This window comes from Anopheles stephensi, chromosome 3 (genome assembly GCF_013141755.1).
Source record: "Anopheles stephensi strain Indian chromosome 3, UCI_ANSTEP_V1.0, whole genome shotgun sequence".
NCBI classification, from domain to species: domain Eukaryota; kingdom Metazoa; phylum Arthropoda; class Insecta; order Diptera; family Culicidae; genus Anopheles; species Anopheles stephensi.
The window spans coordinates 39,921,777-39,936,979 of record NC_050203.1 but is presented as its reverse complement, the minus strand read 5'-3'; the positions used below and the strand labels follow the sequence as shown (position 1 = coordinate 39,936,979).

General features: G+C 44.3%; 1 protein-coding gene across 4 annotated transcripts in view; it reads left to right on the top strand.

Annotated features, from left to right (window-relative positions):
- Positions 1–15,203, top strand: part of LOC118511946 — a 46,819-nt gene that overhangs the window by 28,513 nt on the left and 3,103 nt on the right. For all 4 annotated transcript variants that reach the window (XM_036055651.1, XM_036055655.1, XM_036055653.1 and 1 more), the window contains 5 exons: positions 4,838–4,906; positions 11,797–11,849; positions 13,732–13,801; positions 13,876–14,373; positions 14,472–15,203. In XM_036055651.1, coding sequence (XP_035911544.1) covers positions 4,838–4,906; positions 11,797–11,849; positions 13,732–13,801; positions 13,876–14,373; positions 14,472–15,203 — 1,422 coding nt within the window. The remainder of the gene's footprint in view (positions 1–4,837; positions 4,907–11,796; positions 11,850–13,731; positions 13,802–13,875; positions 14,374–14,471) is intronic.

Sequence of the window (15,203 nt, the reverse complement as noted above, 5' to 3'; positions counted from 1 at the left end):
CGTGCGTAACATTTATTGCAGTCAAAGCCGTACATTCTACACTACATGTGATGTACGCTCTAGATGGGATCGCATCGAGATTAGTTGCTGTGTCTTGGGCCACTGTATGGTGGAATGTGATGTTCTTTTTTTGCGCTTCCTCACTAGTCGTGGTGGTGAACCATACGGAGATAGGCACAATTAAACGCGAGAAAACGGGACATTTGTGTGAGCTGGTGCCAGGGCAGAGTAGAACATTTTAATCACAAATGGTGTGGATACAGTTACACGTTTTGTGTGGGAATGGGCGTCACAGGCTTCACAATGGTCGGCATACCAAAACACTTATGTAAGGTATTTGCCAACAACATCATCGGCATTGTTTTTGGGTGTAATTATAAATTCTTGCGATGAATCCTCAATATGCTGTCTTTTAATGTACATAAGCAGCATTCTTTCTGTTTAGCATTTTTAATTTAAAAAGAATTTATTTATGGTAGAATTATAATTTTATTATTTGACTAATAACAATTGATATTTATCGCATGTGTTAATTGCTCAAAATAGGTGGTTTTCCCACAATTTTAATGTATTATGTTGCGCACCATGCGTAACTGTCATGGATCATAAACTGTCATACGTACAGATACACATCATGACTGAGGCACGTCATAAATTGGACTTACTGACGCTTGTTTAACAATATGTCTAGAATAGGATCCCAACTCTGATTCTGATGATTGAAATCAAAAATATTCCAAACAATAGTTTAGTGTTTTATTCGTTGGGGTCAGTTAATGTCGCATAAAATATACAAAAAGCACTAAAAAAATTCTGCGAAAAGGAAAGGATAAATTTACATTTTCAAAAATCAGATCATAATAAATTATGCATTTTTTAAAGCTCACCCTCGGTTAATTGGCGAATGTGGTTGATGTTTTTGCTGCGAAGATAAAGGCCGAGCAAATAGAGCCGTTTTCTCACCAAACTTCACCCGTTTTCGAACAATCGTCCGCAATGAATCGAAAATGAGCGAAAAAATTATAATAAAAGCGCAAACAAGGAGCACTGGATAACAGCAACGGAGGCTAAAAAAAAGTACAACCTATTAGCGGTCCATCCATCACCGGACGGAAAGCGTCACATTTGCAAGTGGTACAAATGACAGTTTAGTGGTGGGCTTTGACTTTTATTTAGCGTGGCTTAAAATCTCTCCCAACCGTTAAATGCCGAGCCGCTAGTGAAGGAGGTGATGAAGAGGAACAATAATCATAACCAAAGAAAAACAAAAAAAAAAACAAACAAACAAATATTTTGCCCACAATGGTGTTGTGGAGCAGCAAAAGGAGCAGAACAGACTGTGAAAGCCTTCCCATTGATGTGCTCCGATTGTTCCGGGGGACAGTATTTTATAAATAATTCATTGCGGAAAAAAGAGACGAAAGAACGGTGTTACGCGAACCTCACCGAGTGTTTGTTGTTATTGTGGACTATGCTTTCCATGCATGGGACACGCTTTGGGTGATGGAGGAATTATTGAAGAATGATGATGATGATGATGAAAGCTTCTTCGCACCGTCTCTCAGTATTGAAAGATAGTTTTTTTTCTTGCACGGATCGCACGGATTATTTACAGTAAAACGGGCAGTGCGTTGGCGGTGTTTATGAATTGCTAACGAATCCTCTGCCATCGGCTGTACCGAGCTGCGGAGGAAGCTTAAGCAAAACTGTGAAGAAAACAGGGCGAAGCAATGGGAAGAATGGGCTGAACCTTGGCAGAAAAAAGAAGAAAATGGAACACGCTTTCTCTAGTAGATCTCGCGCATGCTTCCTGCTTTCGTGCCGGACCATTAATTGACTTGTTTTATCATGATGTGTTATGCAAAGGAACGGGGAAGAAAAAAAAAAGCTCCGTTGCTTCCTTTTTTTATGCGGGCCGTCGTCGTAGTCGTCGTTAATGAAAACTATCATGTAAATCTCGATGCATCATTACACTTGCAGCCGGTCGTGTGCAGTGCGTGAAGGTGAGAAACTGATGTGCAAATAGCGCCGATGGTCATGTCGCAACTTGCAAACAACAGTACCTGCTGTATACATCTCACCGATGATGCACCGCCATTTCAGATCTGTTGGTGTGTGTGTGTGTGTGTGTGTGTGTGAGCGGGATGGGGGTTCGAATAATTTATTTTTACCAGATCATAAATTCTCTTTTTTAATGTCAAAAGAGGAATACATAAATAGGCTTTATATTGTGCATTCATCCGGATTTGGCGCAAATCCTTTTTTTTCCCTTTACGTTCGTTCGTCTGTCCGAAACCAGATGTTGGTTTTTGGAGGTCTTGATTGTTTTCACCATGCATTTAGCGGTGCAAGATGAAGATTTCGAAAAGAAAAAAGAGATTTTTAAATACAGGGAAAGTAACGTAGATTTGGCTTTCGTTTTACATATATAGAAGGGCCGTAAAAACACTGGATGCGAGCAGCTTATGCCCTTTTAACCAACTGTATTTGTGACTAAACATAGTCATCACCTTTTAATACACCATCTGTGCGGTGGTTATAATCGAACATTAATCAATGAGATGTATGACCCACATAGTTCAATAGTTGATTGTTATCTAACGACGATAAACATCACATTGACTCTGTTGGATGATCATTAGACGACGCTATTATCGAATTATAATGCCCAGCAATACATGAAGTGCACTTCAAAAACCCCCCAGCAAAAAGTGGACAACAACGTGAAGCTTACCACATGGAATCGATTTTTCATTAGATAACTGAATAAATCTCTAACCATTCCGTGGGTTTATTGTCCTGTGGCCCGCGGGTCAAATAAAAACAAAATAACGGCAACAACAATGCTCCACCCATGGGAACGCCATCAAGCGTAATTTGATGATCATGTGTATCCATTAACGTGGTCGTATGCTGTGCGTAAGGTGCGCATGCAAACCCCATTGCCCAGCATAGTAGGCTCGTTATGCTCTCTCTATTCGTCCGGATGTCGCTGGAATCGCGTATATGCAAATGGATCCGATGGCGAGGGCCGCCTTTACGTAAAGGAGAATAAATAAAACTGGTTCCATAGGCCGGCGAACCTACCTCCCAAGCATTGGGATGGTTTCAGCGAATCTCCCAATGTGATTGGAACGATTTGGATGACGGTGTTTGCTTGCCATTTTCACTCACCAACCGGAGAGTGGGTCTTTAAAGCTGAAAAACAAATAAAAAATGGAAGAAAAACTCTGGCAGAGTGAGAAAGAGGGAAGATAATAAATAAAACCACCGGCGCCAAATATAGAATCGCGTACGGGTACAGTCGCTGAAGCATATATCGAGAACCATCAAAGCGTTAGCTTTGCTAATGATGTTTTCCGTCCGTGCAATGATCTCGCTAAAAATTATGACAAACCTCTCCGGCTGATCGAATTCGGTCACATCATCAGGCTGGCTTCGCGATGGTAATGGAGGTGATTTATGGTGTGACACATTTTGCCGACACATCTTTGCAACGTTGTCTTGCGAAAAACAAACATTCACCTTTTGGACTTGATCGAGTGAAGTAGTGATGCCACATGATTAGAGTCGTGATGTGATATTGGAGATAGCTGTAGTTGGAGCAGTGTTTGGACGAGTTCAATATATTGAACGATATCTCTCGCAAAGATTGACATCCAACCATCACTCATCTGTCAATCTGGCACCGGGAACATTAAGGAAGGATCATCTTCGAAATATGAAACATTCCTTTGAACGAGAATGCAATACATATGCCGGAGAGGTCTAATTTCCTGCAGAAAGTTCGCGAGCACCTATCGCCCGGTGCAGGGTCGAATTCTTTAGAACCTTCCCCAAAGATCAGCAGCTCGATTTGAGGCCATCAGTGAAAGTGTAGTTCGGAAGCGATTTTTAACCGCTGGAACCGATTGTCTTCTCCCGTCCGGTTGCGCACCATTCGGAAGTAAGCATTTGTAAACAGCATCTCTTTCTGGGAAAAGGAAAAATAAGTTGCAGCAAACCTAACGACGCCAAATGCGCCGGATGCCGAACGATAAACGAGTGAGAGCCGTCGTGCACTTCCACTGGTTCGTAATTTCTCCCGGAAGGTTTTGTGTGTTCGTTTCTGTGCGTAGCACCAACTTCCATGCTGCAGTGGTGGCACTAAGAGTTTGAAAATAACTCAAAATTGGTCTTTCTTCCAGCCAGCTCGGTGTTCCGCTGCCCTCGGTTAATCCCGCCCGTACAAAGTTGCGGGAGTTTCGTTCCCTTTCTCGGTTTCCTCTGTCTTCCCAGTGGGGTCGTTGTTTTGATTTGGGTTTCTTTGGTTCGGCTTTTTTTAAAAAGACGCGCTGAAAGATGAGTGGAAACTAATCAAGCCATAGATCAAAGCATGGGCAAAGCGGATCCGCGCCTTGGTTGGTTCTAGAGTATATTTGAAATGAGATGAATGTGTGTGAAGCACCCGGACGGTGGTAGGCACGTACGTATGGTGCTGGGTAGTAGCTCCGTAAATGCGAGAATGATTTTAAAAGCCTTTCGGTAGTGACAGTGAAATCAAAGGGCAAACAGAAGAGAGAGAAAAAAACTCCGTTGAAAAATTACACACTTATCGCGCTCGAACCGATGACAAGAGTGGGATTAATGTTTGGTCTGAAGGCAACGCTGTTCCTTTTTTTGGTGGATGCGTGTGATTGATGCATTTAATTGTCTTGCATTATGGCGCTGTTTTTACATAATTATCTGGAGTCGAATTTGGATGATGTTTTAACAAAATGGAGCAACATTCTTCCTAAACTTGAATTCTTGTTCTAGAATTAATTTTATTTTTATTTTTTATTTTCTTAATCGACAGGAAATGTTGGAAGCTCGCATTGCGGAACTAGAAGAGGCCTTATTAAAGCTACAAGAACGAGTAAACCAAGTAAGTGGTAGTGGACAATTTAATGCTAGAGAAATCCTGTTTATTACCATTTCTGGTTGAAGCAAATTGTCAACCTCACTTTGCCTAATTTTTCCCCGTATAATCCACCACATCGCCGTGTCCTTTCGGTAGGTTTTTTTCCTTGGTTCCATTTCCTTCCACACGCAAAAAGTGTCAATATTTTCAAGATAGGAAAAAAACGACAACCAAAAACGTGAACACCAGACTTAAAGTTTACTTCACATAAATTGCGTTTCGTTGGACCAACGCGGCCCGAGCAGAGGTTTCCCAACGCTTTCGGTGTACTTTTTTCTGCCTTATTTTGGAAGAAGACCGGGCTTAACTATCAATTCGGTTGAAAGTTCGGCGTGGGAGGAAAAATCGAAAAACTTCCTCAAAGGCTCAGAAGGACTTAGGGACGTAGCAGCGGATAAAAATTGTTTCCTTAAAGGTGTACCAAAGGCACGAAGGACGACGGTGAATGCCTGCCGCGTAGAATCGTATTAAAAGGGAAAGGCATACAGAAGTGACAAAATCTCGATTTCCTCTCCGGATAAGGAAGTTTACCACTATTTATCTCGAAACAAATTGTGTTTTACACAGTGTTTGGTAGAATCAAAACACATCAATTTTAGAGCTTTTTTGTTCGCTTTGCGTTGATGAAGGTCTTCAATTTCTGAATTTTTATGCACGATTGATTCTTTAAATACTTTAGAGCACCATGAAAAATCAGCTCCACGCAGTAGAGAACTCCCTTGATACTCTGTTGGGGAAAGGAGTCTTTCGCTGTGCTAGGCTTGAAAATTTAAGTTCTCATTTTTTGCGCACCCGAAACGTTGTACGAAAGGAAAATGAAAATGAAATTGAAAGAAAATCTCTTTGTCTTTGTCGAGAGGGTCGTCGAAATGTGCTTGTCTGCCGAAGGTAGGACAGTCGGGGTAGAAAACGGGTCGAGACCAACCAGCCTAACGCGCCACCACCACCACTAAGCTGGGAAATGATTTCTTGAGATGATCTGTTATTTGAATTATCCCTGGAATTGGTTTTATAATCTGGCAATCGAAGCGAATCAGTTCCTTTCTTTTATACTTTTTGGGGACACATTTTGCTCACCTGATTGCTTCCACTTATTGCGTGGATGGGAAGTAAAAGTGGGAGCTGGAAGTTGTTTCGTGAAATCGGTAACAGACGCCAGACATTTGGCAAAACTCAATACATTTCAATGGGAATGAAATTTCATTATGGTTTCATATTGTTTGAATCGGTTTCGAAGCAACTAAGACGGAAGTTTACACCATAATTTGAAATGGCGCTTAAGATCGCGTAGAAATTTCGTGTAATTTTATTGGATTTTGGTGAGCGTTTAAGTATGAAAGCTATTAAATAGCTACAATTCGAATGGGGTTTTATTAAATCGGATGTAATTAACTTCTATCATTAATATAACCATACAAGAAAATGTTACGTGTAGTTAAAAGAAAGCAAATTATGTTAGAGAGTTTCGAATGATATAATGGAACTGTTTAATCACTTAGAGAAATGTTTCAATTAGAAAGTAGAATGTTGAAATCCCATTGTGGAAAGTTGCAATCATACAATGGAATAATTCAGCTTGGCTGTGGAACTTTGCAATTAGTTGAAGTTTATAGGACATATGGCCTTTAGCTGCCGATCCATATCCAAAGCGGATCGGGTTCCAGAACCGCGGAGTAGTGTTGAAGGGCCCAGGAAGCTGGACTTCCACACCGATAGAGAAATGGACATACAGTCCTCTCTTCACAAAAAGTACAGTAATCCTCTGATTATGACCATACCCGGAATCATTGGAGGGTACAACCTGTACATCAAGGAAAATAAAGAAGAAGAATTGGACTAAACGCTCGCCAGAAATGCCAGTGCTGATATCAAAGTTCTATAGCTGCGTTGTAAATTTCCCCTAACTGAATGCAGCATGTCACTGTATGCCTGCAACTTCTCACGACGGGATTGCAATAATCTATTATCCTTTTTACATATTCTACCTAATGATTCAAATGTTCCATTATATTATCTAAACCCCTGTATGATACTGGAGACTACGACAACCTAACCCTGTCTTTTCTGTATTTGTTCTGACGTTTTGCGGCTGAAATGCTGCTAACCCGCCGCATAAACTGACAGGTCAAATGCCAATTTTTTTTTTGCAAAATTGCTTTAACCGAATATGGCTAACATTGACAAGCTTCCTGGCTGAAACCATCTTATACCTTATTGTTTTATTTACCTACCCAACACAATAGATGGATTTGAAGGTGAGTATTTTTTTAACAAATTCTCAGGATTTCCGAAGACTTGGAAGTAAGCAGTTGTTAATTTAGCATAAACCAGTTTCACTGATCCATCTCCCGCTGATAATCATATCGCTAGCAAAAAAACAAAAGGGTAGAAACTCTTGATGTAAATAAAATATTAACTGATTCTGAGTTTGATGTATTTAACGCCAATACCCTGGACGCACTCAAATATCCAACATCGTCTGTTGTGGGTTTACTGCGTGAACCAAAATTTTCAATTCTTGTTTATGTTGTGGAGCCCTTAGGGTCATTCGTTGGCTGGATCGCTTTGCATGATTGGGCCGACCCATCACGACCCGCTCGGATTGCGTGGGGAACAGCATTTTATCACTGCTCTTTAAAATGCCCACCAACGTGTGCACGTTCCTTCCGAGTGAATCGCGCAGACATTCGCATCCAGAAAACGTAGGTGTTTTCCTTTCTGCGATTGGTTGTCCGTTCCCGAACGAAACAAATTTATTGAACGAAGCTAAAAAAAACCCTAAGCTATTGATAGAGGAGGACCTACCTGCTGTAGTACAATCAGTTCTTCCAGTCCGTATGTAGGAAATATCTACGTTATAATGGCCTTACGCTTCTGACTCGTGTGTGTGCGGAGTGCTGATCGACAAGTTTGCATATCACCTTTGCCTGGGAGGGATGAGAAGAACCAACAAAGTATCGCCCGTTGTTACCATCGTCGAACCAAACCGTTTGGGTGCATCCGGGTGTTTCCTGTGCTCAGTTTCACGCACATGTAACCCCTTTATTTGTACCGAGCTGGAGCTGTACCGCACACCGGTAGGAGTGTGTGTCCCAGGGGATCATTTTCAGTGGTAAAGAGCGTTTTTTCGTCTGGTGTGTTGGGCAACCGCCGCAAGGTGGTGGGCAGAACACAGGAATCAGGACGCCGGGTTCATCCGGTGTTGGGGTTTAACGGTGTGTGTATGGGAAGATAAAATCTTGCTTTATTACCCGAAATATGATCCGCATTTTATTACCGATCCACCATCACCGGGAAGCATCCCAGGTCCCGGCTAGATAGCAAGTTTGAGCGATTGTTTTGGGCTCCGTATTCTTCCGGTAGCGGTAGCAAACAATGCGTCCGCGTCCTGCTAAAAATTAATTCACCAGCAAAGGGAGCGTACAGTGATGTGACAGCTACTCACGCAGCACAGTAGAAGCAAAGTATCGTCAAATTTATGTCAGTTTTTCTTCACTCTTCCCTTCCCGATGTACGCCTTTTCGCCCAGGGCGCATTGGGATGCGATATGGCTAAGTTATGAAATTTTGTAAATTCACCCTACCGCTTGGGTGGGCACTGTTTACCAAGTAATTGATTTTGCATAAGTAACATTGAGTGGAAAACGATTTTTCATACCCCAAACAAAAAGCTGGTTCTTCAGTTGGTGAGCAATCGGTCGATGGTGTCAGTGCGAGTCGCATCAGTATCACGACCACCGACGAACCTAGGGCGCGTTACACATCCTACATTCGCTTCCTGGCGCCAATCGTTCTCTCGTGCAGGGGAGTTCCGATCGGACGAACGCCGAGTCCGCCCTCGTCCTTAGCTTGCGTATGCCTTCGCACCCGAAAAAAAACCCCCCCCAAAGCCCAAGGAAATCCCCCCGCATGACTAAGACGCACCAGCGAGGGCAAGTAGTGTAGTACCGAGGTCCTGTTGTCGTCTCGCTAATGAAAACGAAATGAATGTGCTTTGCTGGCGCCAAATGGAGCAAACACACCCAGGGCGCTTTTCGTTCGAGTCATTTCACTTTCCGTACTTGTGCGTCGTTAGTTTTTGGGGGGGAGTTGCGTTATAGGCGTTTCAACGGGACAATCGCTTGCAACCGGACTCCCGGAACTCCCTCAACTTCGTGGGTGGTGTTGGTGGAACCGAACCGAAGGCGTTCAAGTGAACTGTGGAAGTAAAAAGTGAATAGAGCAACAAAAACCTCCCTGCCGGGATGGCCTTATCAGGAGGGATGGTGTTCGTGAAAAGAGGGCATTTTCAATAGCAACACCAACACACATACTGTACTGGGAGTCCTTGTAGGAAAAAAAACCTCCTAAAACATACCCAACAGAGCATCAGGACGAAAGTGTTCCATTCGACTAATACCATACAATCTGGCCAATTACAACGCGTTCCGGAAATGGTACAAACACATAGAAAGCAAAAAGTGCAATGCCAGTCGGCTGAAGATGATGATGATGGGCAGGAACGCCATCCGTCACGTGGCGTGGCAAAGCCACTAGGTACAAAAAATAAACCCCGTGATGACCACACAAAGCGTTTATGGCAGCAAAAAATTAATAATTGATGACTAAGAATTATTTTGATTTCTACCCACAATTTCGACCACACAGAACGGAATAAAAAGTACACAAATGCGATTGATTGTGATGGAGTTGGTTGCCGCTAGGGTAGGGCGAAACTAAGTGACGATAGTTTCGAAACTATCAAGAATGAAGTTGTTTTGGAGTCCACATTTTGGCATAACGTCCTTTATTACTTACAACGGAAATAACTTGGGAGTCCTTATTTACCACCACAAAACTACCAGAGTCAGAATACTTTTTTTTGTGGAAAAAAGACATCGGAATGACTTGTTTTAAATTGAATTGTCCACGCTTATTTATAGGTCCCATATTTCTGCTTGTATAGCCATATTTTATTGCATCTTCAGAGTTGGCCCATTACATATGCCGTTTCCGAATTGGGGGACGCCTAATCCTTTGCGCCACTTAGTGGCTTTTCGTCTGATTGGTTCTATTACTCATCGCTTCATTGAAATGGAATAGCTGAACAATGTTTTTAAGGGCCCCTTTCAAGGGGGGAGCCATCTTAGAAAAATAAACCCCTCACTCACACAAACGAACAATAAGGAAGAGCCGGGCACGGGTATGCACCACTGGATGAATGTCACTTCACTGTTAAATATGCACAGCATTATGCTTCATTATGCTGCTGAGACACGCGTATGACATTCGTCGCGGCGTATAGGTTTTTGGGTTGTTTTTATGTGTTTTACGCATTTTTATTCCATGGCGCGCGCGCGCTTTGCTTTAATGGCAGTGCTAATGGGCGGACAGCAAGGCAGAAGGCGCGTTCCCGTTACGGGCGAATGGGCGAACACGTGCGTGAAAATTCTCCTCAAACCTTCCAATAAAATGTTTCCTGTTGTGTGTGTGTGTGTGTGTGTGTGTGCCCTGCCATGCACGCTGACAGATTCAAGGGCCAACCGATTTTGCTATCGTCGTCGTGTGTTGTGGTGGCCTTGGTGGAAAGTGTATTGGGATGTATTGGTAGATTCTTTTTTCCACGTTACGAACAGAAAATCACTGCTTGGAAAAGGTATTTCAAGTAGGCAAACAGTGTTTCTTCCTTTGGCTAGGGTTGAGCATTTTCCTGCAGAAAAGGGTGCAAAACTGCTTTTTTGCTTGTTGGTTGCTAATCAATCAGAGATTCTCTAATGATTGGGCCGGTATCCATTGAATGGTGTTCACTGTGTGCACGATAATTGGGAAAAGGTTTTCGGATGTTTATGTTCGCCTTTTTTCCTTTCTTCCTCTATCGGAAGGTCACATCAGAAGCAGCCCCGTCGTAAACCTTCTTTTTCGTTTGAGGAAAATGTGTAAATTCGCGCTTCACAAAACACTGAAGGCCCAGCAAATGAAAAGGGGGAGCAGCTGGAGAAATGGCCTTTTTGCCACACATAAAGCTGTGGCTGGCATCCGGGTTGCATCCGGGAGAGCACAATTTCAAGCTTTTACTTGGTCACCGTACTTGACTGCTTTGGTTCTAATTTAACGGATAATTCGAAGGAAAGGCCATCCAACTGGCGTGAGCTCTCATAACTATCCAGTGTGGCGAACGTCAGCTCGTGACATAAATGCTCCAACAACAAAAGGGGAGAAACAGATAAAATGGAGGACATTCTATCCGGTGGGGAAGGCATGGCAGAGCTTGACGATGATGATGATGACTACTACGACGACGATGATGCCGATGGAGGGTGCAATGTGGTAGTTGTCGGCCTGCGCAAAGATGACTTCCGAATGGCTCTTGTGTCTTTGTGATGAAGTTTTCCTTCCTGGAGTGAATTTAAATTCTTCCATGCTCGGTCGTCCTCCCCAAAAACCCTGGTACTGTACGCTCCTCGTGGGATACGAAGCGTTTGGGGAACAGCGGTAGGCATGAGTTGCGGCTGCGATTGAATTTCCCTCTCATGTCATGGATGGGACGAACGATGAGATGCGACGACCGACGCCGGTTGTTTTTATTCCATTTTCGAGCTTGCGACCGATACCGTGTGACACTTTGTTTGGGTTTTAATTGAATGCGAAAGTTTTCGCCCTCGCTCTCCCAGGCACAGCTGCGGATTCATTTCCGACTTGAAAATGAGCTCTTGTGCTGGGTAAAGTGAAATGAAAACACTAGCTACGAATTCACGGTCATAAAGTACGGTATAAGCATCAGTAGCGTTGTGCGGTGCAATAGTGGATGCTACGACTCATTTTGCCTTTACTTTTCACGATGTTGCTAATAATGTATTTTTTTCCTTTAATTTACAGAGTCAATGCAACTCACCAACGCTGGAGAAGGAGATAAAGGAGCATTTAGAAATGTAAGTATTTCGCAATCGCGATTTTTTTCAACTCACGGACCTTCCGGACCTTATATCTTCGTCTCCAGCTTTATTTTTTCTATAGCATTTGATATTTAACGATACTTGCTTAGGGGTTTTCTCTTCCAAAAAGCTGCTTAAAATATTACCCAATTTCTTTCTGGACTTCAATTTCTCTGGCTGTGTTACGCTTGCTGTCTTCAAAATGTTAACCATGTAAATCTATTCCCTACAAACAATCACACCCCTGCATTTATTAAAACAAAACCAAAAAATTTACTAACAAACCCGTTGCGTTGCATGAAGATGACGAAACCAGATGCAAAAATCGCTCCCTCGACGATTTGGTGTTGGTGACGTTACGCCAAATCGCTCGTTGTTTGGTTTCGGCCGGTAGCAACAAGCCGAAAAAAACGTGCAAATATTTACCTTTTCCTTTTTTCTTTGTTCTCCGTTGCGTTGATAATAAGTTGTCTAAATATGAAAATCCCAGCTGCGTAACTGGTCGAAGAACGAGCGGTGTGGGCCACGTTTGCAGAGAGCGAAGGAGATGGTTTGAATGTTTGCTTCCTATCCCAGTCGGGCGGGCGGTTTTATTTTGTCAACTGATTCACACCGACACACTGTATTTGAGGAGAAAGACAGGTATTCGAAGGGTTCTCCCGAGCGCTTGCTTGCGCCCCTGAGGATATGGAACGTATTTTCCTCGGGAAAAGCTGGTTTTCGTCGTCAAAAGTCATCGGCGGAAAGAAAGTTGACTGCGAGCTTCGTTAGTCCTGCGGTGGTGAGCTGAGTGGAGCCGGAGAGGGTTGTGGGTTGTGGGTTTTCCGTTTAACCTAGGATTTTAATGGAGGATATCTTAGGGGCGAATGGTGCAAGAGCAGGGCAGGGTTTTGGGTTGAGATTTATGTTCTCGCAAGAAGTGAGGGAAAATTTGCGTCTTTCTTCTCAGCGTAGACGTGAAGATCGACCGGAAGGGAAACTTTTTACTACCAAGACGCATTTTCTTTCTGGGCCCATCCCGATGGTTCTGAGCTAAACTGTAACGATTAGAAAAAGCAAACTAGGTTCGAGAGAAGCAGGAAGAACACCCACCGCCACCACCACCATCATCATCGCCGTCATCGTTGTCGAATCTGTTGCCGTTCTGAAGAGAACCCTTTTTCTTGCGGGCTTTGTTTGCAGAAAACGCGACCGTCCGCCCGGTAGCAGTGTGCAGTGTAATCTTTTTGGCAAATATATGCTTCTTTCGCACGGAACGCAACCACCTGAGCAGACGACGTGCCTTCGACGAAGTACACAGCCAAACCGATCAAGATCCACGCACAGACGTCCTCCATTTCGTCCTTAAATTGTATGCTCTGCCACGTATATAATCCCGTATCGGCCGTAGGGATATGAATTTTTTATCGATTTAAAACTTCCCTCTGGCACTGTTGAATGGCCCGAGTCCGGAAACTTTCTTACCAGAAGGAATTAGTTGAATCCGTGTTTGTTTTGATATCCCCGAAGGAAATTAGGGGTTGTTAGAATGTTACATTTTATCCGTATAGATACGCTTAATTCCTCATAAAACAGGAGGGTGAAGGAACAGTCGCCCCGGATCTTGCTCGTTGGGTCATAAGCAGGCGAGAGTTTGGCGGTGATTTGGTATCCTTGGTGATGGGGATCCCTTTTTGGCCAGGATTTACCGTAGCAACACTAATCCCGAACCCTGAACTCTTCCATCGGTCGGGTTTGATAGCTTTAAGGAGTTTTGCTCCGTGATACGTTCCCATCCCACTAGCGAAGGAGTTCCCGGAACCGTTCGATAGCGGCGGTTTGGAAAGTTATATAGATGTTGTTAAATTAATGTTTCCGTTTTCCACTTTCGATTCCACAGTATGAGCAAAGCGATGAAGACAAAGGATCGAAAATCGATGCAAGTTTGTCGAGAGCATAAAACATTGCAGGTAGGTTGGTTGGTCGTGTGGCGTCGCGCGAGAATAAATACACTAATGAACGGTACGTCGCCTCTTTCGCACAGGTACGCTTTCAGAAGCAAGAAAACAGTCTCATGGCGCTGCAGAATGAGAATAAATCGCTACACCAAAGAGTACGGCAGTACGAGACGTGTCTGGACGACATCATGCGCAAGGTGGTGGATGCACTCGTGGCGGAAGACAGTCTGCGCGATGAGGTGGCGATACTGAAGAGCCGTGTGCGGGACCTGGAAGCACAGAATGCTGCCCTTGTCACCACGCACGCCAGTCCGGCCAAGAGTCGTGATGAAGGGTACTGCACGATGAGCTCGGGTCAGCCACAACCGCCAGCGGAAGGACACCTGGAGGAACTGCCCGAAGAGCCGGAACAGTGGCTGATATCGGCGGAACCCTGCACAGCGGACATGGAGGACTGGAGCATGTCGCAGGAAGAGCTAGCCACCGCCTTGGACGAGGAAAACCATGAATGGATATGGAACTCCAGCTTTCTAACGACGGCGGAAACGCAGACTGAAGACATTACGGCCTTGCTGCATGACCAGGTACGTTGTGTGTTGCTGCTGATGGTGCTGTTGCTAACTATTGTGCGCTATGAACAATGGTCGTCAATCATGCTTCTTCCTCCATGCTTCTCTTGCAGATTGTGTACTCTGAAGATGAAGAGGTAGCGTGTACGAATTTCACTCGTGACTTTTATCGACTAGTCAGTTTTACGTCCGGCAGTACGCGCAGCTTGCACTCTCCAATGGCCGCGGGCGGCACTGTTGGCGAGGGTGGTGGTGTAGATCTAAGCACGAGTCGTGAGTCGAAGGATACGAGCAGCAGCACGCTCGAGGCCCGCGATACAGCTGAAGGAGTCATTTGCGATAGTAGCGATGAGGATGTGAACGAAAGACTGTCTCAAAGTCCTACACCGAGCGAAGGTGGCCGGGCGCAGGTGCTCAGCTGTTCGTCGAGCGAATCAAGTGACGCATTAACGGAAAAGTTGCAACTGCCAGCAACATGCTCACTGTCGTGTAGTGCAACCACAACCATCGACGAGGAGGATGAGGTTGTGCTTCGTCAGCAAACGTCACCCAGGAAAAGTGGTGCCCAATCTCTGCCGCAATCGCCAATTCGCAGGTTTACGGGAAATAAGCTGCAGGAAACTGATGTTGTTAAAAGTAGTGCAGTGTCGGCTAACCCGCCGCTATCGCTCAACACGGCCGACCTGCTGCAAGATGTGCTGATCACGTGCCACAATCAGCTTAATGGGAAAGCAGCAGCACCAAAAGCAGACAGTGCAGCATCCACTCGTTCCCAGTCGCCAGCCTCTCCCACTTGGCGAAGAAGTATGGGATGGCGGCGAATACAGCGTGGTAACGGTGTGCAT